The 27,731-nt window shown below is 40.8% G+C and overlaps 3 protein-coding genes across 6 annotated transcripts in view; 1 reads left to right on the top strand and 2 right to left on the bottom strand.

Moving 5' to 3' along the window:
- Positions 1–17,656, top strand: part of RANBP9 (RAN binding protein 9) — an 89,537-nt gene extending 71,881 nt beyond the window's left edge. The window contains exons 9-14 of the mRNA XM_067752026.1: positions 806–996; positions 2,157–2,301; positions 5,605–5,726; positions 7,393–7,544; positions 13,432–13,543; positions 16,783–17,656. Of these exons, the coding sequence (XP_067608127.1) occupies positions 806–996; positions 2,157–2,301; positions 5,605–5,726; positions 7,393–7,544; positions 13,432–13,543; positions 16,783–16,913 (853 nt within the window). The 3' untranslated portion in view covers positions 16,914–17,656. The remainder of the gene's footprint in view (positions 1–805; positions 997–2,156; positions 2,302–5,604; positions 5,727–7,392; positions 7,545–13,431; positions 13,544–16,782) is intronic.
- Positions 17,657–18,491: 835 nt separating this feature from the next.
- On the bottom strand, positions 18,492–22,727 carry NOL7 (nucleolar protein 7). The gene is made up of 8 exons (XM_067752031.1): positions 22,424–22,727; positions 22,276–22,336; positions 21,622–21,680; positions 20,076–20,107; positions 19,748–19,835; positions 19,309–19,430; positions 19,153–19,230; positions 18,492–18,674 (listed from the first exon to the last, which is right to left on the bottom strand). Exons 1-8 carry the CDS (start codon positions 22,684–22,686, stop codon positions 18,598–18,600), a joined length of 780 nt encoding a protein of 259 aa, XP_067608132.1. The 5' UTR covers positions 22,687–22,727; the 3' UTR covers positions 18,492–18,597.
- Positions 22,728–25,189: 2,462 nt separating this feature from the next.
- SIRT5 (sirtuin 5) overlaps positions 25,190–27,731 on the bottom strand; it is a 28,410-nt gene continuing 25,868 nt past the window's right edge. For all 4 annotated transcript variants that reach the window (XM_067752027.1, XM_067752029.1, XM_067752030.1 and 1 more), the window contains one exon: positions 25,190–25,697. In XM_067752027.1, coding sequence (XP_067608128.1) covers positions 25,537–25,697 — 161 coding nt within the window. In that variant the 3' untranslated portion in view covers positions 25,190–25,536. The remainder of the gene's footprint in view (positions 25,698–27,731) is intronic.

Below are 27,731 nucleotides of genomic sequence, written 5' to 3'. Positions count from 1 at the left end.
TTTTGAAAATTAGTCCTCACAGTTCCGTAGCCCTGCACTGTTTTACATTCCCACCAACAGTGCACAAGAGTTCCAGTTTCTCCACATCCTCACCAACACTTGTTTTCTGTTTCTTTTTTTGTTTTTGTTTTTTTCATAAATAATAGCCACCCTAACTTGGCATTTTTTAATTGGTCGTATGAATCTTCGTTATTTTAAAATTCAGGTGTTATTAGGTTTAAGATTTAAACTTTAAGCACCAGAAATTCTAAGCCCAGTGTCAAAATTGTCTTGCTTTAGAATCAAAGTTTAAATGTGGCCTGTTTTGGTTAAGAGGGATGAGGAAACTTGGGGACTTAGGCTCTTATTTTGTATGTAGGTAAGTATGTATATAAAAGTACATGTTTATAAAGCAATTATACTCCAATAAAGATGTTAAAAAAAAGGTACATGATGTTCTTATGTACTGTTTGGTTTGCTTCCAAGTGCAAATATTATTTTGATTATTTTAGCTAAAAAAAATGAGGTCCATTTTGGTTTGTTTATTATAGCTACAGATAGATTTTCATTTTCTTAGTAAATCTTGATTAAAGGCGATAAAATGTCTTTTGCATTATACTCTCATTTTTCTGGAAAATTTTAAATTGATTCTAAGCAGTACAGTATATGGAACCATGTTTAGTGTTTTTAGCATACTATCTAAAGCCCACATTTACTGATAAAAATACAAGTTCTTAAAATATTTCCTTTCAGAAATCTGTTGCTATTAAATAAACAAACAGTAATTTGAAGATCATGTAAGTAAATTTTTCTTTTCTCTTTTTAGAGTGCGTCAGTTTATAGAAATGGTGAATGGTACAGATAGTGAAGTACGATGTTTGGGAGGCCGAAGTCCAAAATCTCAAGACAGTTACCCTGTGAGTCCTCGACCTTTTAGTAGTCCAAGTATGAGCCCCAGCCACGGAATGAGTGTCCACAGTTTAGCATCAGGCAAAGGAAGTGCTGCACATTTTTCTGGTGAGGTTCAGTCTTATGACGTTATCTTAAAATTTTTACCCTTCTTCGTGGTTTTGAACCAAAATAAAATTTTTTCAAAAATCTAGACATTTCTGCTAGGCGTTTGGTACATTTGTATACTTGATCTCAAGATGTTCTGGAGGAAAAATTGTGGGTGGGTCAGATTCATGTGTTTTTAGTACCAGGAAGTGACTTAAAGATGAGCTGTTTCTAAGAACAGGTTATTAACAGATCTCCATAAATGAAGGGCAACATTCAAGTTGTCTCTAGAAATTAAAGCGGAGATATTTGGTCATGAGAAGGTAATTGTGTGTTTTAGGAAAGGATAACTGTAAAGGCGGTGACGTGGCTGTGGTGTCTGGAGCCACCGATCACCATACCCAGCCACCTAGCCCGGCTGCCTCTTGCTCACTCTTTCCCAGCCAAGCTGCCAGCAGGAGTCAGCTCTGCCTGTTCATTTCCTCCTATCCTTTTCTGGACTCACCAAGGCCTTTGGTGTTCTCTTAATTAAAATTCTCTCCTTTCTTGGCTTTTATGACATCACTTCTGCAGGTTTATTTCTGATCCTTCTCAGTCCTTTTTCTTTGCTTGTCTCTTTAATTCTGTTTTTCCCAAGGTATTATGTTTCCTCTGTACATTTAACGTTCTAAAGCAGAAATCAAATACTGTTTCCTGTCCTTTCAAAGAGTAGAGCAACACCTTTGCGTTTTCTCACTCAGCATATACCTTTCTACGTTGCTGCCTCTCAGCCTGTTTACATCACCATCCTGCACAGTGTGCGTGATTCTCATGTTTGTGTCCTTAGTCACCACCCCCTGACACCATGTGTCACGTCAGGCTTGGACAGATTCTTAGCCTCGGTGTATTCATATGTAAAATGGGGTTATGATAACTGGGCTTCATGGGCGGGGGCTGGGGGGTTGTGAGGATTAAATGAGACCTATAATTAAGCCTTCAATAAATACAGGAGGAGATGACAGCTCACAATTAAGTAACCTTATGTTCTTTCAAAGAAGTTATCCATTTGTTTTCTATTTAAGTAGTCCATTGACTTTCCTGCATTATAAAAGTCTTAAATACATGATCAGAATATGGTACATCTGTTACAACCTTATGTGTTTGTTTCTATTTTTATAAAGTTTCTCTTTCTTTTTTCCCAGGTTTTGAAAGTTGTAGTAATGGTGTAATATCAAATAAAGCACATCAGTCATACTGCCATAGTAAACACCAGTCGTCCAGTTTGAATGTACCAGAACTGAACAGTATAAACATGTCAAGGTCACAGCAAGTTAACAACTTCACCAGGTAACGATATCCCTAGCTTTTGTGTTACTATAAGCAACCTTAATTATAGATGTCATCATTTTTAATAATTTGGAGAAATTGAGTTAGATGGTCCATAGTGGGGCTCTGAGAGTTCCCAAGCCCCCAGAGGTTAAAGGGGTGGGGAGTAAGTTCTCCAAAGCTTTCTGTTCTCCTAGAGTTCATGGAGGCTCATCCTTCTGTTCCTTCCCCTTCCTCTACGTCACTCTTCCCTCTAGTGGGGTGATAGGGACACATCCAGGTTCTGCATTTCATCTTCCTGCCACCGCAGACCCGTACAGGTGGTTACGTACATGCCACTTGTTATGGTTCTGCATTTCATCTTCCTGCCACCGCAGACCCGTACAGGTGGTTACGTACATGCCACTTGTTATGTTTCCATTAGTATATTTAACCTCTGCAGTTAACATTTGATACAGTTACAACTATTTTTTTTCTTTGTGTGTGGTTTTTTTGGTGTAAGTGTGTGAAGTGTTTCCTGAGTTCCAAATAACTAACTTTACAAAAAATATTTGTTGATGAGAACCTATCTTTAAGTAGCTTGCGTATAACAGACGGTTAAGTCATTTAGTAAAAATATACAGTGCGAGGAGAGTATTGAGAACCTGTTGGGTGTCAGACACTGCTGGGCATGGTCTCCACTCGAAGAGCTTTGAGAGAAGAGATGTCTCTCTCAGCATACTATGACATACTCAGGTTTACTATTCATGAAACCTGAAGGTTTCATTTGAATTGAATGCTAGTGTGTGACAGCAAGTTCTTATGGATTTTATCAATTTGATGTTGGTTTGGTCTTAGAACGTGAATTGATTGGTCACACTGCGTTTTGGGGGAATGTTTATCAGTGCAAAATTCTCCCATTGAAGGAGAGAGAACCTAATGTTTACCATGACTCTTAATGGAAATATGACTCTGGAGAAAGAAGTATGTGTAAAAATCTGTTTTCACAAATTTGGAGATTAATCAGAATTTCCAGGTTATCTGTCACAAATGACAAAAATGTACTGAAGTAATGGTATTGTGTGGTACAGGTGATAATGAAGTCCACAAAAATGGTATGAGAAGAACAGTAGGAAAACAGACTCTCTTGCAGAGGAGGTCAGGGTAGTCAGTAGAGATGACATAACTAGAAAATATAAGATTAGAATATTCTGAAAATTTTGTATGGAAATTTAAAAGATTAAGCCTTTAGTACATCATTGTACTTTATAGTATATTAGTACTTTATCATTGTTAGAGGGTTCTACCATAGTTTGAGGGTAGGATTGCAGTTTCTTCATGAGTTTTTCTCTTAAATACTATCTTCATGGCAGGAAGTTGCTAAAGAGACCTATTATTACCTGAGTTGAGGGAAGCAAGCTTAACGGAAGGGGTTGATGACACAGCATCCTCTTTTGTGTGCAGTATAGAAGAAAGTAAGCTTTTAAACTGTCTTAAACTGTTAAGCAGTAACAGTTACTTTCTAGTTGGTAATGGCTTTCCTTACCAACGGTATTGTGAAGTAGGCAAAGATGGTATTAACTGTGAAAACCATTTTACAGATGTAGAGCTGAGTACCAGAGAAGTAAATGACTTTTTTTTTTTAAGGTCCATAATTAGTAACTAGTAAGTTGCAGAGCTGTGACTACTTCCTGGGATGTCTGACTTCTAGACTTGTGCCTTCTCCATTACCCCCCATCAGAAATGCTCTTCTCCCCGCCCTCCTTCTTCTCCCCCATCTTAACTTCTGTTCAAGCTGTAAAACTCAACTTCAGATGTTACCTCTTCCAGGATGTTTTCTTTGATTTATATCCCCGCCAAATGTTGTGTCACTCCTTGTGGAGCTTTCATCACAGAACTGAGTCTCTGTACTATAATAACTTTATTAGCTTTTTCTAGGCTGTTCACTCCTGGAGGGCAGGGGCTGTTTCATTAAATCCTTAGCACCTAACACAGAGCATGGCCCAGAGGCTCTTAAATGTGTGTTGAATGAAAGTATCCCTCTCAAATATTATATTGGATTATGAAAAATGCACTTTAGTATATTAATAAGATCACTAAAAGCTACGATCTTAAGGATTTCCCTTAAATTAAACATTATTTTCAAAGTTTGATTTTTCTTATCAATTCTCAAATTTCATCAGGATACTAAACAAGCTTTTCTGACTGACAGGAATGTCCTGGGGCCATGGCCCTCTTCTTCCTAGATCTCTATGGGCCTTTTTACCCTGATAGGTCTTACGGATAGAAGTATGTATGCACCCACGCGCGCCCACGCACCCAAGCTGTTAACCATTGGTTACCTTTGCTGGCATTATTAACGCATAAGGTGCTTTTTGCTTATCTGCATTCGATGTTCTTTTTTTCCTACAAACATTGCCTTTTTAATGAGAAAAGATCATTTTTATTTAAATATTCTCTAAATTTTCATCAAATGTTTCCTTTTGAGCTGTATAATCATAACCTAGATCTTCATAGGAGAAATTTGGATGGTTAGATATTGTTACTTGGGGTGTGGAAGGATCTGAAGGGCAAATATTGACGAGCTCAGCATGGAACTGTCGGCACATGCTATTCGTTCAGGCAGCGTGACGTAGGTGAGAATTGGCAATGCCCTAAGTATCTCCAGAGCAGTCTTTTAAAAATTAAGATGCAGCAAAAATACTTGAGAATCTTCACCAATAAGAAAGCCTGTGAGAGAAAAATAGTGTTGGGCGCTGGGAAGGTATGAAGGGATGAGACTGAGTAGTTTTGCAGGTTATTACTTGCCATTGAGAAAGAGTATATTTTTGAGTAGTGAGGACAAATGCCAAAACATCAAGGCTGTTAGTGAAAAAAGATAGTCTAGAAGCGAGTCGAGTATGAGGGTGGGGAAAGAGCTGAAGAGAGGTGGGTTCCAGGAGTAGTTTGAGAGGGAGGGTTTCCCTTACACGCTGCAAGTGCATGCTGGGGTGAGGGCCAGGGATTCTGGGGCAGGAGTTGATTAACAAAGAATGGAGAGCAGATCTGAGTTTGAAAAATAGTGGGAAATACGTTCTGAAAAATGATTTCTCCATATTGATCGGAAGTCATCAAACCACTACATTTTAGTCCACGTACTTTATCTCCAGGAGTACAGAGTTGTTAAAGGTCAGCTACAGATTGGGCTTTGAATACATTCAGGATGTAACTAAATACCTTTATTCCAGATTGCTGTTGCCTTGTGAAGTCAGTTTATACGTAGGCTCTGTAGTTGAGTAGTAATTTATTTTAAACTAAGCTGCAAGTATGCTATTTCTAAAATTAGGTTTGTTTTTTCATTTTCAGTAATGATGTAGACATGGAAACAGATCACTACTCCAATGGAGTTGGAGAAACTTCATCCAATGGTTTCCTAAATGGTAGCTCTAAACATGACCACGAAATGGAAGATTGTGACACCGAAATGGGTCTGCAGTGATATTTCTTACATTTTTAATAAAAAATGATGACTACAAGGTTATGTTTTTACTTGTACTGATTCACAGCTGATGAGCACAAATCAAATTTAAAGATGTATGTGCCATTGGATTTTACAGTGATACGTATTACTTCTCGTAAAATTTCTTGTGAGAGGGGGTTGCCAGAGAGGGTAGAGTTTAATTTTTTAGTATCTTCTTTGCTGAACTGTTTCTGCGCAACTGTAGTGCTTTCATTAATGTAGGAGTACTAACTTATTAGTGTTAAATATCCTTTAGGACAGCTAAGGTTGGAGATATGAAAAGTTTTTATACCTATTTCAGTATAGCCAATAAAGGCCAAATGGGTAGAGATGATTTTATAAGTTCTAATCAAACTTTCTTAAATTCATTCAATGTGAATATATGTGACTCTGCGCAGCCCAGCGCCTGGCAGATAGTAGGCGCCTGCATTTGACACCCCCTGGCTCCTGCCCCCTCAGAACATGTGGCTGACAGATACGTTCGCACACATAAGTTTACTTTGTTGACAACTTGTGCAGTAAATTGTACCGAAAAGTTCAACCATCAGCAAACTTTCCCATCAATCGGAGAGTGAAAATTATTGAAGCTTATACATTCTGATTTGTCAGAACGTTAGATTTCTTAGTATTTTGAGATTAAAGGTATTGATTCAGATTGCTAGAAACTACTTTATAAATGCAAACTTATTACACAACCACCTTGTTGTTGAGGATTGTGTGTCCAATGCATAATTCACTCTTTCAAGCAAGGAGTATGATTGAAAAGGCAGCCTAGCTTCACTCTATCAAGTATCAGCAAGCAACCTCAACATTCCAAGAGTCATTTGAGCATAGTGATTAAGAGCAGGAGCTCTAGAGCCGGATCACCTGGATTTGAATTCTGCAACTGCCACTTACTAGCTGTGTAACCTTGGACAAATTACTTAGGAGCTCTTTGCCTCAGTTTCTTCATCTGTAAAATGGGTATAATAATAACTGCCTCATAGCTGATCTGTAAAAAGCTAATAGCACAAAGTAAGTGCTTCGTAAACAGTAACTATTATCATTATCATTAGTGATTTATGATGTTGTTATTAGTGACTTATACTGTTTGTTATTGATCAGTGATTATTGTCAGTCAAGATATACACTGTAAAATTTTTTCCTAAAAGTAGTATTTTTCTAAAAGTAGTATAATTAACCCTTTTGATTAGTATGTGGTGTCTTCTGTGTTTTTATTGGAGTCATTTAGCCTTTCTTACCTTCTATCTCTGTTCTTTGTCAGTTAAAGTAGCCTGAGAAGCACTACTTTTTTCTTTTTCTTTTTTTCATGTTGCTGTAGTTTTAGAAAATCGTGCTTATTATTAACCTTTCATAAAATTTTCCCTGAGACATATGTACATGCTAACACTGAAAGGTTTGTCACCTGACTTTCAGCTGAAAGCTGGGTATTGGATCCTAGACTCTTGAGGCCTAGATAAAGTATACCTTTTAGCTACAAAGTTCCACATTAAATTAAAAATCTGCATATTTAGGTAAAATATTAGGAAGTAATTACTAAATGAAACGTCCAAAATGTTGTAAGCAGTTTATGTTCATTTCTCCCTTGTACTCCAGATGTAAGGTAGTAAAATACCTGTTTGTTTTGCTTACAGAAGTTGATTCAAGCCAGTTAAGACGCCAGCTGTGTGGAGGAAGTCAAGCCGCCATAGAAAGAATGATTCACTTCGGAAGAGAGCTACAAGCGATGAGTGAGCAGCTGAGGAGAGAGTGTGGCAAGAACACAGCAAATAAAAAGATGTTGAAGGTAAGTTTGTTTTTCCTTGAAAACTTATAAATGTGTCAAAGGAACTAAAATGTAGTTTTGTAACACATTGAGCAACACTGGAATTCCTGTTGGGAACTTGGACGCGCGCCCCTCCCTGGCTTCCAGCCCGGCTGAGGGTGCGGACACGCGGCAGGGTTCGGCAGCCCGGCTCTACTGGACAGGCGCTGGACTTCTGTACAACATACAGATTAAATCTCAGTTCTGCCACTTACCAGTGTTGTGTGCCCCTTGTCAACTTGCTTTCTTAGTTTTCTCGGCTATAAAATTGGCAGAGTTATTAGGAGAAATGTGGGTGTGCTGATAAAACTATAAATTTGAGATATTTTTACTTCAGTAGAGATTGTTCAGGGTTGCAGCAAATTGAATGTATAACGTGTGGCTTTTCTTTTGAGATTGGTGAAGGGTTGGGTCATCTTTCACAGGGAAGAGATAAAACACGTCTTCAAGTCTCTTCTGGATTGATGTCTGCGCTGGATATAGTGAGATGGAGAAAATGGAAACAGTTCATTAAGTTAGCCACAGTTCTGTGTAGCAGTTAAAGATGGAGTTTTGCCTACCTTAAGTCAGCATTGCAGTTAGTGGTAGAGATGAGGTTTTTTTCATGTTCATAGAAGTCCCACCAGCCCTGTACACCTGTGAAACATGAACCTAGCCATTGTAGTTTTTTGTTTGTCCTGCACGAGGTTGGGCTCAAAGTTGGTTTGTTACAAATATCTTCTCCTGAATGTTTTGAAATAAGCCCAAAAAACGAAGGGGAGATGCACGTAGGCCTTTACACTGATGCTTGGGTATAGGAGAGGGCGAGACTCAAGACTCCTGCCATCCCTTCCTGACCTAAACTGAGAGAGGGCCAGCGAGCAACACGTAGTAGTGCTAAATATGGCATAAAATCAGTCCCCCCAAAAGAAACCCATCCCAGCTGCATGCACTGTAGCCTCAGTAGAGCACCTGTCTAGTCTAGGATGGGTTAAGAAGCCACGTATATACACCTCCAGATAAAAAGGCATGCATAACTTGATTTTTCCAGACTGGGAATTTTCATCATTATACAACTTTGAGAATCTTTTCTGATATCAACAGTGCTAAGAAACTTCTCAGGCTTTATTATTATTTCACATATCCAAAGCTATCCATTTGGGAAACTTCTTTACTAGGTACTGGGGTTGTTTTAGAGCAGTGGTTCTCAACCTTTTTGGTATCTAAACACTTTAAAAACTATTAAAGATTCCCAAAGGGCTCTTGTTTGTATAAGTTATATTTATTGATTTTACTCTACTAGAAATTAATACTAAAATTATTAATTCATTTTAAAATAAGTCATTGTTATTTTTCATAAGTGTTATTTTATCTTCCTAAAATAAACAAACAAAAATAGAAGAGTGGCCCTGCTTTACATTTTTGTAAATCTCTTTAATGCTAGGTTTAGTAAATGATAAGCTGGATTCTCATACCTGCTTCTGTATTCAGTCTGTTGTGATATAACACACGTGTAGCCTCTGGGAAACCCCACTGTATAGTTTTGAAAGAATGAGAGTGAGAAACGAGCAAGTAATATCTTAGTATTACTATGAAAATAGTTTTGCCCTCACAAGAGACCCTGAAAGGGTCTTCAACCCAGTTGTTCCTGGATCGTGCTTTGAGAACTGATGTTTTAGGAGATACTTGGGGATGTGAAATGTTTTTAAAAAAGAAATCATAGGCTTTTTTACACTGGGTCATCTGACTCTGTTTTCTTGTTAATACTTTATGCTGATGGAGTATGATTTTATGTAGTCCCTTTGAAAATTTCACTCCATTGCTTATTCTTTGATTCTAATTTGCGTGAAGCACAGGAAGTGGCATTACATGGCCTGTCCTCAAAGATACTCCTTGATTATATATTGAATTAAGTGAAGATGTGATTCATCATCTAAAGAATGTGGATGGCTTTGATTTTGTACCTATGACTTCTGAGCAAATGCCACCTACTTCAAGAGATTGTCTTAACATTCTGAGCTGCTTCTCTCCCATTCCCCAAACTTATCTTGATCCAGGTAAGAGATAAGATGGGTGGCTGATCCAGCTTCTAAGCACCTAAAGAACACTGCTGGAGGATTGAGGGTAACACAAAGAGAACTTTTTTTTTTGCCCTGCTTGAGAAGGTTTAGAAATTACTGTTTTCTTTTATTCTTCACTTCAGGTCATGGGTGGTTGAAATGGGTGTTTTTATCTTTAGTTTTGTTTGAATTTGCACAGACTTCTGAAGCATGCATACATGTGTAGAGAGACAGGATTTGGTTAAGGCCGGCTTGAGACTTACCGAAGTTGCCGTAAGGTACACGCGTGTTGTGCTTCCCCTCAGTCGCGGAGTAGCAGGCGCACCGCAGACCTTGGGGTAGCCCACCTGTGCTAAACACGGGCTGGGCGGCCTGCTGCAGCCGTGGTTCTCTTGACCTTTTTCTGACTTTCTTGGTTTTCCTTTCCTGTTTTCCTGTTGTCTTTGTTTTTGTTGCTTACCTGCCTGAATCTGCCAGTGGCTCCCGGGAGAGCCACCTGAATTGTTCAACAGCTGTTTACTGCGCTTGCGCAGAGCAGCAGGGCACCTGCTGGAGGGCCGGGAGAGTCAGGTTAGAGCGAGCAGCCCCAGCTGCAGGTAGCTCTCAATCTAGTAACTTTAGATGCACCCTGTTTAGAAACTGCTACAGAGTTTAAGCCAAGTGTAAGTACAGTTTGAGAATCCTACCTAAATGTCACACTTTGTCAGAAATTTTCCCACTGAGGTAATGTTTTTTCTAAAATAAAAAGTAACCCATAATACCATGATATTTAACAGGTATTTTCAGTTTTGTGCCTTCAATCGCATGGGCATATATTTTATCTGGTTGGTAAGTGTAGTTATCCTATTTGTATTGTTCTCATTATCATAAAAAATGTATTTCCAGTTTCTATGCGTTACTGACAATTATTTTTAAATGGCTACATGATATTCTAGTGTGTTGCTATATCAGTTTATTTAAGCATTGCTCTATTTTTAGATTTTCTATTTGCCTTTTAAAAAATGCTTTGAACACCTTTATACATGTATCTTTGTTTCTTCCTTAAAATTATTCCACTGGAATAAAGTCCTAGAAATAGAATTATTGAGTCAAAGGATACAATTATTGTGGCTCTTGCTACGTGTTGCTGCGTTGCTTTCCAGAAACGTCTACCAACTTAGCAGCAGTAATAAAGGGATGTGCCGGTGGCACTGATACCTTAATTCTACTTTAGTGGGTTTAACATGTATCTCAAAATTGCTTATTTGCATTTCTTTGGTTACTCTCACCAATTAGTCTTACAGCAGAATTTAAAACATTAAGGTTGCTTTGCTGATTTCATTCCCCTTGTAAAGAAAGATGAAGTTCTAGATATTTACTCCTGGGAACTTGATGGCATAAACCGGTTGTTTTTTTTTTTTAAGGGTTTTTTCAGTTTTCTTGCTTAAAGCTTCACTCTACTTGCAAGCTGTGCTTCATAGTGTTGTGTGATCCATCTAAAATCAAGTCTAATTCATATCACTCCGTTATGTAAAACTCTGTTGCCTTATTGGAAAAAATGGAAGCTTTTTAGTGTGATTTTTAGGGTGTTTTAGGATCTAAGCCCTTACCCATGGTTCCAGCCATGCCTTTTCTTCTTTCCAGCCTCAGTTTCCATGTAGCTTGAGCCTATATCTGTGATTGCTTCTTGTGACACAATACACTCTGTTAATAAGCAATACACGGTACATCATTTACATGTCTGCCTTCCCCATAGGACTGTGTGAGTCCTCGAAACAGTGATGAGGTCCTGGTGGTCCCCGTCTGTGTCCAATAAATATTTGTTCAGCTATACTGAAAATATGGGGGCAAAATTTTAGACTTTTTCCTCTTAATATTTAGATTGGTAATTAAAAGAAAGAAACTGTATCCTACTAAAAGAAGTACAGTACCGTGTGGTGGTAATCTCTCACTGCCTCAGTTCGCGTCTAAGATGGGCATAGTAGTAACCACCTCCTAAGGTTATTGTGAGGATTAAATGAGATGATACACATTAGCGCTTGAAACATTGCCTCACACAACATTAGTGCACAGTAAATTACTACCATCATTATCTTTTTCTGTGAATTTTGTTTTAAATGCTAGAAGGTGTATTTGACAGAATGGTCTTGATTTGACTTTTGGGACTACAGCATTTCACCTTTTTGGTAGCATGTCAGGATGTAGACGCAAGAGGATAGTTCTGTGCTTAAAATAGTGATGTAGCAGTTATTCCTTGGACAGATTCTTTAGTCTGTCTTTTAAAATTCATGTGCGCTATAGGGATGGTACCTCATTAGATGGTTGTGGGGTGAATTAAGTCTTGAGCAAAGCTCAGTCTTTAGAAATAGCGTGATTAGAGTTAGCTTCACAGGATATCAGATATTAATCTTTCTCCATCAATAAATTTGGATTGGGGGGAACCAGAAGTAGAATCTAGTAGCTCTGTGAGATGCATAAAATATCTTAAATACTGTTAAGAAGCAGATCTTGCAATCAGCAGGTATATGAAGTTTTTTTTCTTCTCCTTGTATCTACTAGCACCTGTGAGTAGCTGCAGGGGATTCCAACTAGTGTAAGTTCTTCAAAGAACTTTCATTAATAACTGTGGCCAGAAGTCTCATGTGAATGAGATACTCAGCAGTGTAGGACAGTGGAGGTGCCCCGTGTATCCCTGTCTGTAGCCTCAGGCCGCACAGCTCTGCTTTACGGGCAGTTCTTCTCCAGTCATCACAACGTAGAGGCCAATTCAGATAAGAAAGGGCAAGAGCAGGCTTGACCAGGAAGCCTCACCCCCACTAATAAGATGGCTAGAGGGGTGCCGGAGCAGCTTCACGTTGGGAGGTGCTATTCTTTAGGAATTTGTCCTCCACGTGTGAACGAGCAGCAGTTTGAGTGTCGCGCTACCGAATTCACTGGTTTGGTTTCCCCAGCGCCTTTCCACGTGCCGTCTGAACTGGGAAGGTGTGCTGTGTCTACCTGTATCTGTATCTGTATCATAATGTTACTCTGGATTAGGGCATTGGCTTCTGGCAAAACGATAATATATCCTTTACTGAAAGAGTGAGCTGACATTACTAATTTTGTTTAGCTCAGTCCTCATAAACTCTGTGAAATAGGACCTTTTATAATCCCCATTATACAAATGATGATACTGATACTTAGGAAGGTTGTTCTTGCCAAAGGCCACTCTGGTGATGCAGCTTAACTTGAAGCCAGTGTCTGAAACCACTGTAGTTATGTGCTTCCCACAGAAAGATGACAGGAAGACAGAGCCATCGTCTGAAAAGAAGACTGTGTGTCAGTTACTTCAGGAGGGGCAGCTTGAGGATGGCTGGAACTACTGAATGTTCCTGAAGCGGAGCCAGTTTAATTTTGTTGATTACTGAGTTTGAGAAGATGACGTCCAGTGAGATACGCCCAGTTCCCACGTGTGTTTAAAAAAATACATGGGCTGGTCCTAACCTTTTAATGTCAAATTCATATTAGTGGTCATAAATGTTTTCTCTTTCTCTTTACTTTAACCAGTAATATAGCCCATTCCACAGGAATTAAGTTTTTTCCATTTTTATTCTATTCTGTTCTGCATGTGTTGTAGGGATAAGGGGTAGATGATGAAAATGGCTGTTTACAAGAAAAATGAAAACAAATTAGGCTTTGCTGCATAATCTAATTGTTAAAAAATACATAGCCTCCTAGTCATAGGGGTAAATGGGCTTGTGTTAGTCTAGTGCCTTAAAGCCATATTTTTACCTTTCTCTCAACGCGTAATCATGGTGAGCACAGTCGCTGAACTGTTTGAATTAAAAACCAAATTGCTGTGTTTTCAACAGGATGCATTCAGTTTACTAGCCTATTCAGATCCTTGGAACAGCCCAGTTGGAAATCAACTTGACCCAATTCAGAGAGAACCTGTGTGCTCAGCTCTTAACAGTGCAATATTAGGTAAGTGAAGCCAGAAAGCACTTTAGCTAGTCTCTGGGGTATTTGAGATGGTATTTGTGCTGGCATTTATGTTTTGGTAAAATCATAAGGGAAATGTTTTCTACATTTAAAAAATTAAAATTACCTTAAAGTATAGAAAACTTCCTCTGGTATCTCAATCCCAGATTAAATAGATTCAAATGGAGTAAAAACAGGTATATTGGGGTGCATCTTGTGATTCTGGAAGACGGAAGTTTTGTGTGAACGTGTACATAAGCACATCTGGCCCGAGCCACCTGCGTCACAGCTCCCACGGGGCTCGAGTGAGTGCTGTCAGCATCAACCCTTGGAGACACGTGACATTCTCATTGAAGTTCAGCATATTTAACTACATGCCCTTACCAAGTAAAAAAGGGAGGGAAGGGGAGAACAGCAGGCTTAGGCAGGGGGAGCACGAAGTGAGAAACTGGGATTTGCTGTCCCCTGGTTGGTTGCCATTCCTGTGAGCAACTCATTGCAAAGTAGGAGTGTGGTATTTATGTACTGAACAAATACTTTTTTTTTTTTTTAAACAGAGGACAATTTTTTTTTTTAATCTTTATTTATCCTTGGCCGTGTTGGGTCTTCGTTGCTGCACGCGGGCTTTCTCTAGTTGTGGCGAGCAGGGGCTACTCTTCGTTGCGGTGCGCGGGCTTCTCACTGCAGTGGCTTCTCTTGTTGCAGAGCATGGCCTCTAGGCGCGCGGGCTCCAGTAGTTGTGGCTTGCGGGCTCTAGAGCACAGGCTCAGTAGTTGTGGCGTGCGGGCTTAGTTGCTCCGCGGCATGTGGGATCTTCCCGGACCAGGGATCGAACCCGTGTCCCCTGCATTGGCAGGTGGATTCTTAACCACTGAGCCACCAGGGAGTCCCCTGAACAAATACTTTCTATGTGAATTCAGTAACTGCACATTTTGTGCGTTTATATATAAACTACAGGGTTGATTGTTCACATAAAACTTTTCATATCTGGGCAGTTTTTCTCAGAGGTAGTTCAGATGAGAGCGATTTTTCACCTTTTTAGAATGTAATTCCTCAAGAAAAATGGGGACTACCAGTTTAGAAGTCTGTTCTGTGCTGTTTGGCCCTGTTAGGTTTATGTCTGAAACTATCTTAGATAGGATCAGTGTCACACAGAGAGACTTGTTGGAGTGAAGGCCAGGGCTCATGTGGCTGGAATGTAAAGGAAGCAGTTTAAAAGTATGCACGTTTGGGCCTTAATCTGCTTCTTTGTCCTTCTGAAATTCATTATTAATTCATGGTGTTATGGTCTAACACTGAAGTTCTGGAATAGTAGTAGTGTTTTTTGTTATACAAATTCAATGTGAATTTTCTTTGGGTAATGTGTATTTTCTTTGGTTATACGAAATTCATTTAGCTTTATTGGTAAAAATAAGTGTACTTAGTAGCAGTGCTGGGATCGTAGGGCAAATAATGGTTTACTATAATTGTCCTTTTGAAATGACTACATTATAGGTAATCATGAAGCCCTAAATTGCTTTGTATCTAGGTAAACACTCAGACTTCAAAAGAATTTTTGAAAAGTGAACAGTTTTCTTATGACAGTTAAAAATCTTGGGTTCTCCAGGGGAATTAAAATTTTCAGTAGTAAATTGCTTAGGACCATTATCCAGGACATGTGTATTCTTACATGTTGTGCCATGTATTATGTAGTTCAGCTGTAAACAGTGCTTAAACTATATTAAATGTATATACTTCTTGCAAAAGTAATGAGACTTAAATTGCTGTGGATGTATGTGTGCATATTCATAAACTGTGCTGTATCATACAGCTTCACCTCTAAATAGTGCTTCAAGTTATATGATCTGTAATTCCTGTGAGTTTCATATGCTAAAAAAATTTAAAGATGCTTACAGATGTGCCTCCCTCGGCCAAAATAAAACTGTAATGTGCTTACCTCTGAGCAAGGTTACTTCCCTGTGAACCTTCAAGAGATATTTTTGAAAGGATGGTTTCCTTTTCATTGTTTATTGTTATGTTGATTTTGTGTAAAAATTAAATTGTTCCTGATTCTAGCTGAGGCAGAGTTAGTTTATAAAGTCATTCCTGCTTAGAGTTGACCAAAAAATGTATCACCATCAGAATTTAGCTGAAGAGCATCTTGCCAGAGAAGAGCTAGTACTTGAATAATCTTAACCCACAGACCACTTTTCACCAGCGTGTGCATCTTTTCTTGCATTATCTGTATTCTAATATTCTTCATCCTGTGTTACTTCCCCTTACACCTTAAGTCCGGAACCTGCTCCCTTTATTTCTGCCTCATCCCTTCCGGAACTTCTCTTTCTCCCACCGCTATGTGCAGCCTCAGAACCAACCACATGGAGCCTTAACCAGCCCTGGATCACTGTTCTTGCCCTGCTGTCAGCTGTGCCTACAAGGACTGATTAGTAATTTTACTAACTGGGAATCTGCCTAAAATTAAAATTTGGACACCTGCACACAAGGAAAAGTTATCAGCTTCTATGGGTTTGGTCACTTTTATCATTAGTCCAGTTTTTCATTTCTGGCAAAGAATGAATTTTGCTGATGGTTACATTTGTACTACAGCTGTCTGACAAATGTCTGGTAGGTAGGACCCTGAAAATTCCATTTAATGGTGATTTTTACAGATGTTTATCCTATCAATTGTAAATTAACTCCTCAGACTATAGGGTCGTTGGGCTCAGTTGTCTCTCGTGGTCACCATCACCACCTGCTCCCTTACCAACCCAAATGACATTCACCAACATGCCGTGGAAAGGATTCGGCAGCCTCTGTTGGGTCCTGTTCCCAGAAGGGGAAGAATCCATCAGTGAAACTTGTACCGAAAACCTGGTGCCGTTTTCTTTGGTAATGTCAATTGACCTTGGAAAAATAGCAGGGAAATACTAAATATTCCTTACTCCCCACTGCAAACATTAGATAATTACATCGTTTCCATCATAGTAAATGTGGAAGTTTTTGAGTGTCTAACACCTTGAAAGTCTAATTCTGCAAGAATTTTTTCTTATTACTTGAATACCCAGTAACCATATTACCTTGTCAGAGTAGATGTCCAAGGCATGTGCTGTTTGCTTAAAAACCACCTTTGCTAGCTAGCTAGGTAGTTAAGAGCAGTATAGACATCGGTAATTTTGTAAGTAATGCAGTATTTTCCTGATTGAGAGACGTTGTTTGAAATGTATTGCTAATTGCTATTTCCATTTTTAATCATTTTTCCTCAGAAACCCACAATCTGCCAAAGCAACCTCCACTTGCCCTAGCCATGGGACAGGCCACACAGTGTCTAGGACTGATGGCTCGATCAGGAATTGGATCCTGTGCTTTTGCCACAGTGGAAGACTACCTACATTAGCTATGCATTCACGGAGCTCACACTTATATTGTGGCATATAGTCAACATGGAAGTAGACCAGTTCTGCTGATTTGAAATTTAGATTTTTTAAATTATGTACTGGGGACAGGTTTTTGTTGCTTTACATTGCTTCCTAGTTTACAGCATGATGCAAATGATTTTCTAACTTAGTGTTAGGAGAAATTATTTTCCATCTTTAACCTCTTAGTTGTCTAAGAGTTAAATATTACTGAATTTCAGACGTTCAAATTGATCATCACAAATCCTTTAAAACAATTACCTAAAAGAAACCAAAAAATCCTGCCTTCTTTGTTGGGGGGAGAGAGGGGGGAAGGAAACGGAACAAGTTGTGTTTGTGTTAGCATGTGGGTGATGTAAACTTCAAATTGGGAGGTGTTCTGACCCCTGCTCCCATGTAAGCAATTCAATCAGTGTAACTTGCAAAATGCATAAACATCTGACAGTTTGAATTTATAGTGTTGATGGAAGAAATCATTTTTAATGTGTACTGTAAAACTTGAAATACTCAGGAGCTGAGTGAATATGTTTGTTGCTACTTACAATCCCGACCTGTTAAGTCCCAGTAGTTTTGTTTTAACATGGTCTTTTTCAACTTTGTTTCCTGTTTAACTACAGAGACTTCTGTTGTAGACTCACAAGTTTAACTGTTGTATTATAACAGTATTACATGTCAACAGTGTGGTCATGACCTTTATTTATATAAAAACCAAATATTTAGTCAATTTACCGTGTCTTAATTTAATCTTTGTACACCTTCCATTTTTAAGTGCTTAAATGAGTACTATATTGCAATAAAAATGTAGTGATATAATTAACCAGCCATTAAAAATTTACTTCTACAGATACTAGAGTGTCAATTGAATTTATATTAGGTACTGGCATACTTCTCACGATTAATATAAAGTTAGAACAACTAAAATGAGTGGTTGCTACTATAAATCTGAGTTCTGCAACCTCAGACTGCCTTGAGTTTACTGGCCTCTGTGGATTAGGGTCAAACCCGATACTACGGGTGATACAGAAAGAAAGCAGGAAATGAATCTTCTTGTTTTCACAATCATAATATGGCATGTGACTTGCCATTTTTACAGCAAACTCCCAAACTGGTTAAAAGTAAAACATAAAAACAAGCTGTTCAACAGGATAACAACCAACCATGTCCTTTGGTTTGGTAAACCTTCTTTTAAAAAAGAACAGATTATCTAGCTACACTTAGATACTGCACTCTTCCTCGTATTCTGTGAAATTCTCATCAATAGCACAAAAATATCCAAGAAACTAAAGCATCTGAGAGCTGTAGTGGAAGACTTTTCCTGCCACACACCCTGCAGGGGAGGGGGGGAGGGGTAGCAGAGGAGCCCTACTGGTGTGGGCACTGCTTGTGTTCAGTAAAATGGGTAAACAATTATAAAAAGAAAGGAAAACAAGTCCTTTTAAACTGCTTTTTCTTCCAGGATGCTCAAAGACTATAAGGCACAATTACTTATACTCCATGGATGACATGTGACTGGGTACTACCCCAAACAGACTTACGATTTTTATAATGACCCTCTAAAATGATTTGTAAGTCTTTTATTAATCTTTTCAGAAAAATTAAATGCTCTAAACTAAAAATTTATAAGTTCTGTACATACAAAGTCCTCGTTCTTCATTTAGCTTTGATTTACTTCTTAGAAGTTTTCATCTTTATGACCATCCAACGTCTTTTAAACCTCTTGGCATTTTGTTTTTTCTGGGATGCTAGAATAGAAGGTTTTGTGCAGTTAAGAATAATAAAGAGATAAAATCCCCAAGAAACAATTCCAAATTTTCTAGTTAACACATGAGTGTAAATATTAAAATTACGTACATGTGCATACATACTACACTGACCTATTCTTCAGAAGCAAGTTTAAAATAGTAATAGAAGCCATTGTAAGAAAAACATCGATACTGCATGAGTATTTACTATCTCCTTAAAAAAGAACATCTTTCAGGGACTTCCCTGGTGGTCCAGTGGTTAAGACTGTGCTCCCAATGCAGGGGGCCCGGGATCGATCCCTGGTCAGGGAACTAGAGCCTGCACGCGCAACTAAAGATCCCACACGTGGCAGTGAAGATCCCACGTGCCGCACGCAACTAAGACCCAGCACAGCCACATAAACAAAAATTTTTTTTTTTAAAGAACATTATTCAATATATAAAACTATCAGATTCAGAGAATAAAGCTGAATCTTACCCCAAGCATTATTCAAAAACTGGGCTGCGGCCTTTTTCACCGGTAACCTCTTGTTGTCAAGAGACAGGAACTTGTTTACTAGGAAAGAGAATTATTTATCATTGCTTTGTTTAACTTGCAGTTAAAAGGGAGAAAAATAGTCCATAAAGAAATTACCAGTAGTTCTGTTGGTTCCAGGACCATATAAACAATTTTGTATGAAGGCTTTGGCCGCTTCTTGCCTTGAATCTCTCAAATCTTGGTCTTTCAGCCTTACAGCCAAGTAGCTTTTATTCTGGCTGGTAATCAATACGAAAGGTCAAAATGAGGCAGTGCTTATTTTCAAAATAAAGTATTTTTGTTAGTTGACTCAAATAGTGGAAAACAATATCCCAAGTCCTAATTTTGTATATGCACGGGTAAGATGATAAAACTAAATTACAGGACTATTTTACAAGTAATGTTTACATCTTAGTAGAGCAAATAAATATTTTTTTAAATATAAATACCAAAAACTTTCCACAGAGGATCCAATCTGAAACTGCTACTAATTAAGCCAATACTCTCCTCCAAAGGTCTTTACATCCTACACACAAAAAAAGAAGACTCTTCTTACCCAACAGTCTGTACTTTTTGCACTTTTTCTTTAGCTTTCTTTGAGTCACTTCCTTTCTCACATTCTTCATTTTTCTTTTGCAAATTCACTAAAACATTGAGTTATATTTCTAATTAGCATTGGTGTAAAAATAAATCAGGAACACATACTGGAGTTCACTTTAAATACCCACTGCACACCAGTGTGTGGTTTTTATTTGTAAGAAATAAGCTACAACTGGCAGGCCTGTTCCCATGCTCTTTCTAAGGGTCAGTAACATTTGACTGCAAATATCTGCAAATGCAGTTGACACTTAATGAGAAGTTATTTAAATTAGAATAGTTCATACCTTCTTTCAACTTTGCGGGTGATTTCTTCACACTAAGGAAGAACAAGAAGAACACTAATTGGGATGGCAGAGAGCAAAGGTGACTCAACCTGTTACAAAATTTCATCTGGTTTTACAAATAAGATACTCCTCCCCCCCCCTTTACTACCACCATTCTCAGTTTTTACTTAGGCTCTTTAGAAAGAAAGAGTCTCTCCCCAGTGAACTGACAACTCAAAATCAACAAACTATACTAGGTTGGGAATATCTTCTCAGAATTTAAAATCTGAAAATATATTAGCAGGCTTCCAAAGCAGACTGTTGTGTTTAACAGAGTTAAAGTGAAATATTTAAGAATTATATAGTACAGGGCTTCCCTGGTGGCGCAGGTGTTGAGAGTCTGCCTGCCGATGCAGGGGACACGGGTTCGTGCCCCGGTCCGGGAAGATCCCACATGCCGTGGAGCGGCTGGGCCCGTGAGCCATGGCCGCTGAGCCTGCGCGTCCGGAGCCTGTGCTCCGCAACGGGAGAGGCCACAACAGTGAGAGGCCCACGTACCGCAAAAAAAAAAAAAAAAAAAAAAGAATTATATAGTACAGTATTTGAAATACAAAGTGAAAGGTGGTAGGCCTGCCTCACTTTGTTTGGAGAGATCTCGAAGCATTAATTGAACAATTTAGACACAAACGAGGATAGAGACAAGAATTTATAGCCTCAAGAAGTGCGGTCTAATGGAGAGAAAGACAAATGGCAAAATACAATGAGATATCTACACAGAAGCACTTGCACACTGGAAAAGCTCGATGGTGGGGCGAGCGATGGGGTAGAGGGAGTGAGAGAAGACAGGTGACATCTGGACTTGGTTTTGAAAGGTGAAAAGGACTTTGTCACCGTGATGTATCCAGAAACCGAGTAACTGGAAAAAGTTCTTTTACTGAAAATTTGAGAACCACTGTCCTAAGTCAAAGATGCAGGGCTAAACTTCTAAACTGAAAGCAGTAAGAGGAGATAAGGGGGAATGGGGAGGGGGGAAAGCAAATATTTAGAAATGTAAATTAAGTATGGTTTGATTGATTCCCTGGCACAGATGAGGAAAAGTAGCTTTAAACGTGCAGTGGATGTCAGAGCTGCTAAGTGAAATGGGGAACGAGGAGGGAGGCCAGGTTAGCGGCAGATAGGGCAAGTATGGGACAAGCTTGAGTTTTAGAAGCCTATGGATAATTGCCTGCTACTCCACTAAAGGATAAATTTCAAAACACTGTTTTATTCACACCATCTATCCTACCCCTAGTACAATGACAGTGGCCCACAACTTATTGAATGAACACACTGGGATCAGCAACTCAGAAACTAGTTACCTATGGGGAAAACAACAAACATTATAAAAACCAGAAGACTGAAAAGAAGTGGAATATTTCCCTCAACCTGTCCCGCCAAATTCAAATACTGTGTAGCTTTTTAATTTAGACTTTACAATTTCTTCAGTTATTTGAGTTCAAATAAATGTACCAATATGTAATTCAAAGACTGTATGTAGGCAAGTAATAAAACGAGATCCATTACTTACCTAGTTTGTGAAGCTGTAGTTAACTTCTCTAGAATAGTATCTGGAAGAAGTTTTCTTTTCTTAAAAACGTTTTAAAAATCAATTAAAAGTGAGGTACACGACAGTAAGCCCTGGATTGCTTTTAAAAGTTACCATTTTAAGGACAGCCCTACCTCTAGGCAAATAAATGAATTGGGCTGAACACCGCCCTCCACTATCTCTAAGCTGTGGGAAGACTGGGACCAAGCATCTCAGAAACTATTCCACATTCTTTGGAAGATGTGAAGGCTGGAACCCTCAGGTCACTATCATACACTGGAAGCAGTTAATATCACGTCCACATGGAGTCAGTTCTGTGGCCAATCTGCTAAACAGCAGAGAGCACGTCAATCATCCTCCATGTTGGAACGGCCCTTATTATCCAAAGCACTTAATTCTCACGGCGACCCAGTTTCAAATAAACTACTTCCGCCGAGCGTCAGAGGTGGGGCTGACCCTACGATTTCAGGTTCCCACTTCTTCCCACTCCCTTTTTCAATCGGTGGACAGCAAAGAGCACGAGCACCTTGTCACTGTAGTCAGAAGAAAATATTAGCGACTTTCCTCTACCCCACATCCCAGCAACTTTGAATTCTACCCCGAGCCGTGTTGTGAAACGCCGCCCTCCCCTCCAACCTTCTGTTCGATGAACAACTCCTCGCGTCGCTTCCTCTTCTCCTTCAGAAGCGTTTTATCTCTGGGAGAAAAGGCGACAAGTCAGTGCGGGCAGGGACGAGCGGGATGGGAAGGGGCGCTTCTCCCCGCCCGGCCGCGGGCTCCGAACCTGCGCACGGACTCGCGAACTCGCCGCTCCTCTTCTTTCGCTTCCGCCTGAGCGCTGGCGAAAGTCAGCTCCTCCGGGGCCTCGTCGTCAAGCTCATCGTCCCCTTCCTCGTCTTCCTCCAGCGGCTCGGCAGCCGCGCCGCTGCTCGGCTGCCCGAGCAACAGGCCGTGCTCCGCCTCCTCCTCCGAGGCGGGCTGGCCCTCGTCCACCATCGCCGACGCCGAAACCGGAGCGCGGGACGCGCGCGGTCTGAGCTGCACCATGACCCAAGCTGCGCCCGACCTCTGACCCGGAATCAGCACGCAAGCGGAGCGTGACGTAAAAGGCAGGCGCCGCGGGTTCTGTCGCCCTCTGCAGGTTCCGAGGCCCCATTGAGCTATGCAGAGGCGCATGCGCAGAGCGGGGACGGGCGTGGCCTGAGGAAAGCTGGGGGCCCTTCCCTTCCGCCCGGCTCCGGGGCTGCGCGCATGAGGCCTCGCGGCTCCCTCCTCGCTCACGACTGCGAGGGCAGGTGGCCGTGGTTTCTAGGCGGGAAAGATACATCCTGCTGCCTCCTTGGCGGGGATGCCGGGTGCAGGGTTGGCTGGGTCCTCGCGCTCCTTGGGGTGGGCTCGCAGGTCCCGCCTCCGGTGACCACAAGCCCCAGTCGCCCTATCTCCGCCTTTTTTAGCTCCGAGATCCGCTTGGTCGATATTCGGCTTTCCGCACTCCCCACAGCAGTGCAGTTTCAAAAGGAAGACGTGCGCTATAGCGGCAGGACCCCATGCCTTTCAGCCCTGTTGTCGCCGACGAGAGACAAGGTCGACAGACTCGGATTTAAATCGATCCTCAGCACCAAACGTGGGCGTGGCGACCTCGGCCGCCCTCTCACGGGCATCCCTGACCACCAGCCCTCGGCCACTGCCTGTTCTGTGTCCATCACTGACTTCTCGCCTTAACAGCTTGTTGTCTGACTCTCCCGTTAGAACGTGAGCTCACTGAGAGCGGGGACCCCCCTCCCCGGTTCCCTGCTGTAACCCCAGGACCTTGCATGGTGTCTGCCCATCCTACCGTCACTTAGTGACGCAACCCCCCATACTGTGTATATTTATGCCCCCGCCCCCGCCCCAAGTATACTTATTTCATTTCCTAGCATACGTGGCCCTTCATGACCTTTGTGTTTATCTTCTCCCACCCATTATACGATAGCAAAAGATTCATCTTTCTCTGAACAAACCAAGCTATTTCTTATTTACCTTGCATTTGGACATGCTCTAGTGACACACACTCTGCCCTTGCAACTCCTATTTATACCTTCAGAAACTCCCACCCAGGCTGACTTCCTCTTAAAGACTTCAAGCACCTTAAGATCGACCCCATCCCCACTCTGCTCATCTCTAATTGCATTCTCTGAATCTTGAACAAATTTCTGTAACTATAGCTTCCATGCTGTTTACCAGTTCATATGACAATTGTCCCAACCCAGTCTTTGTGAACTCCTTGAGGGACGGTCCATCTCTCTCTAAGCACTGTACTTCTAATGTCTGTCATACGGCAGATGTTCAGTAAATATTGAATTGAATTGAATAATCCTACCGCACATAAACTGTGGAGTATTTTCAATTCGCTTTTCCTCTGCTCTGATTTGGAAGCAATTCCTAGTTTAAAAACAAGACCAAAACATGAACAAAATTGACAAAACAGAAACAAAAACAGCTACTGGTACCAACAACCTAGTAGGAAGGGAGTTGCAAAGAACAGTTCTGAAATATCTGGATCTTGGTCAGATAGAAATTACGAATTAAAAATATAGTCCGACTCCCTGAAACAGTGTTCTGACTTCCATCACTGCTAACACTAGGGAATTGTATACAGTACACTTTTGAGAAGCCCTACAACAAACCTGCTAGAAGTGAATGATGGTATTTTATGTACAAAACCTGCATTATAAGTATTACAAGTCCCGTCAGTGTGCGTGCTTTGACCCACCCACGTAAAAGCATCTGACGGGAGCCCTCAGGGTGCCTGGCTGATCTTTCAGACTCCCTGTGGGTTATGGGCGCCCCTCTTGCCCATGCAAAGGATACTTGGGATTTATTAAAAGGCGTGACTTGCAAATGCAGTACAAAGTTTTATGTCACGGCATCTTGTCATCTACTTCTACAAACGCCAAGGGTGTAATATTAAATGCAATTTTGTAAGGGGTGGGTGGGGATGATATGGACCAGCTGCATAATCACCCAGGGAGCCCACCTGATCCAAGGGAGCTAGTTATGTACGACCTTCATGCGCTGTTTACTGAAGGCCGCTCCTCCGTCAGGCCTCTGATGCTTGCCTTGCCGGCAGCAGGCATCCCTGGGAGCTGCATGAGATGGTGGGACTTGAGGAGAGGGCTGTATTCTTCCTACTTTACGCAGAGGTAGTATGAGCATAAAACTTTCAAGTCCCACGGGAAAAACTCCCTTCAAAATTCAGCGTCGGGGGAAGCGTGTGTTGATGATAGTGAGAAATGTCCTTCTGTGTTTATAATATTGAGGAACGACCAACCATCACCTCTCCCTTTCCTCCTTGTCCGCTCGGAAGCCCAGTGCTAAATTTTAGGCAGCTGTGTTTGTCCTTGGAGTCCATATATTTGCATTATTCTTTTTTCTCATCCTGATTTTCTACCTTACTGCTAATTTCTCTTCCTTCCTTGCCTGAATTCTTGTTGAAAGCTATCCCCCTGGAACTGAGGTTAGGCAGCCAAACAAGATAAACATTGACAAGAGAAAGTCCCCAACAAAGATATCTCTTGGGGTAACACCTTTATACAGTCAATTACCTGCTGTAGAAAGGGATTTTATTTTCCACCAAACCTTGCACAAAAATCAGAAATACCAGGATTTTACCCCTCTACCCAAATACCAAAAAAAAAAATTACTTTTTTTAGACAATCTAATTACAAAGTTGTTTCCCTCCCGGTAACCAACCAAACACATCAGAGGTATCTTATGTTTAGTTCAAACCAGATAACGTGAATTGACTTGAGAAGTTCTGTGACTTCTCCTTCTAAACACGTTTACTACTATTTCCTCTAAGTCCCATCACTTATCAGCAGTTTGGATTCCAGAAGATACATTCAGACCTTTCAGTATTCAGCTCACCATCCACAAGACTGTTTCTCCTGTTGGTGGCCTGGTACTTATAGATGCACTGTGATTTCTTCCTTCCTCAGGGCAATTAAGAAACAGTTTCAGTTTCATGAGGCGCAAGGGCTTCAGGAAGCGTTGTCCCACATGGCCCCTGGAAATGAAACCTGAAATAGCAGGACGAACACAGCAGAGTTAGGAGCAAGATGAACATTCTGCTTCAGCAAGTCAACTTTCTTAGTTACAACCAGAGTAAAATTCACATTCTCACAAATGCGGTCTTACGCGTTTCTGTGCCCAGTTCTTTCATCTAGTTTCTGAAAACTCCAAATGCAGACACTTCACTATGGGTTGGCCCCTGTCACCAAGGGAATTTGGGAAAGCAATTGCTTAGAATTTAGGTGCTATAAATAAGGATTTTCTTTTAAGGAAGAAGGGGAGACATGGTTGTATTTTGTGATTGCTTTGCCAAACTCATAACTGACATATTGTAAGTTTTACAAAATCTTACTGACAGGTAATAAGGACAAGAAAAAAAGAGCCTCATGCGCCATGTGGACCGTACGGACTTTACATGAGGCCACAGGCCTCTGCAGCCGTCCACTGAACTCGCAACTAGCCCTGACTTGCAGTCAGAAAGTAGGAAAAAGAGAAAGATCAAGAAAGAGGAGGGAGAGAAAAGAAGAAAAACCAACGACTTCTGCTTCCTTCAAGGGAAAACACTTAGGACAGGGGGAAAAAATACCCAACTAATTCTAGTGTATCGTTAATAAGAAAATCAACTGAGCACAGTTAAAAATGAAAAAAGCATTTCGTCATATTACTTATTCTTGATACAACACAAATCATGAATGCCTTAGCCCTTGAATACTCTGTTCTCTGTGCCACGAACAGACATCCCCGACCAAATGGCCTCTCTGATCCTTCTACCACTGGCAGCATGTGGAACACTGGCCACTAAAAAGCTCCGCCCCAGCACAGTCCCTTGAGGACTTTCCGAGAAGCACAGCCAGGCACGGAGAGCCTCAGCTTCCACATGTTCTTCCTTGTGCCCCTTTCCACATTCACCCTCCTCCCTATTTACCAAAGCAAGCTGCAGCTCACCTCACCCATCCCAAACCTTACAATGGCGCCTTATCCCAGAACGTGAAAAGAAAGGGATGTCTGAAATATCAGTGTGGATCTGAGAAAACAAACGGTTTCTAAAGACCGGCTAACACATGCGAGCAGGGCCGTTTCATCCTTGCTTTCAGTAAAATTGAAAGAGGGTCTTATAGAGTTGTCAATGAACAGATCACTAAACGTGATTCAAGATTACTATGGGTATTTCAGCGTATAACTTGGAAGGCGGTCCAAAATCTGAGTGGCGATGCCATAATGAAATTCCTTTCACACCCAGGGTTTATGAAGCCCAGGTTTCTCAGTACTTTCATCTATAAAAAGCAAAAACTGGGACTTCCCTGTGGATAAGACCCTGCGCTCCCAATTCATGGGGCCTGGGTTCGATCCCTCATCAGGGAACTAAATCCCACATGCATGCTGCAACTAAGGAGCCCACAAGCTGCAACTAAGGAGCCCGCCTGCCACAACTAAGGAGCCCATGTGCCACAACTAAGGAGCCCGCCTGCTGCAACTAAGGCCCAGTGCAACCAAGTAAATAAATATTTTTTTAAAAAAGCAAAAACAAAGAATTACAATTGACATTGGACATTGAAAAGGCAAAATTTAGCTCGGCCAGTAAAAATCTTCCCTGCCATCCCTCAGACTGGAATTAGAGACACAGACACAGCCAGCTGCAAAGCTAGTAAGAAACACAATTTTTTCCCCCCAGGACAAGCTGCACAGTATCATAACAACTCCCTTCTTTGAGCGACCACTGCTTTGTTACTCACTGAGTAGGAATTCTGTCCTCTAAAATCATACACTACCAGTATGACGGCAGTAAAGAATGAAATATCCTGCATCTGGAGGACCTAAGCCTCCGAGAAGCAGCCTTACTTCCAACCCAGGTGCAGAGCTCCAGGTAAGGGATGTCTGGGACCAGGGTTCCACATCTACCTTCAAGGAAACAGGACCTTGCGGCCACTTTGCAGCCAGAGAAGATCTGACCCCTCTCCACACCCACAGCCCTGCTAGTTGCTGAGTCTATCAAAAACTGCTTCATTTAAACTTTACCTGAACTCAACCCTCCTTCCAAATCC

The sequence above is a fragment of the Pseudorca crassidens genome, chromosome 10, assembly GCF_039906515.1.
Source record: "Pseudorca crassidens isolate mPseCra1 chromosome 10, mPseCra1.hap1, whole genome shotgun sequence".
In the NCBI taxonomy this organism is placed as follows: domain Eukaryota; kingdom Metazoa; phylum Chordata; class Mammalia; order Artiodactyla; family Delphinidae; genus Pseudorca; species Pseudorca crassidens.
The sequence above is the reverse complement of the archived record's forward strand: the minus strand, read 5'-3'. Positions and strand labels throughout refer to the sequence as shown.

Excerpts from the sequence above, each read along its gene's own strand:
- NOL7 (XM_067752031.1), bottom strand. The coding sequence starts at position 22,686 with ATGGTGCAGCTCAGACCGCGCGCGTCCCGCGCTCCGGTTTCGGCGTCG. Across the intron at positions 20,108-21,621 it reads ACTACAGCTTCACAAACTAG|TGTGAAGAAATCACCCGCAA; the intron begins GTAAGTAATGGA and ends GTTCTTCCTTAG. Across the intron at positions 19,836-20,075 it reads ACCCGCAAAGTTGAAAGAAG|TGAATTTGCAAAAGAAAAAT; the intron begins GTATGAACTATT and ends TCAATGTTTTAG.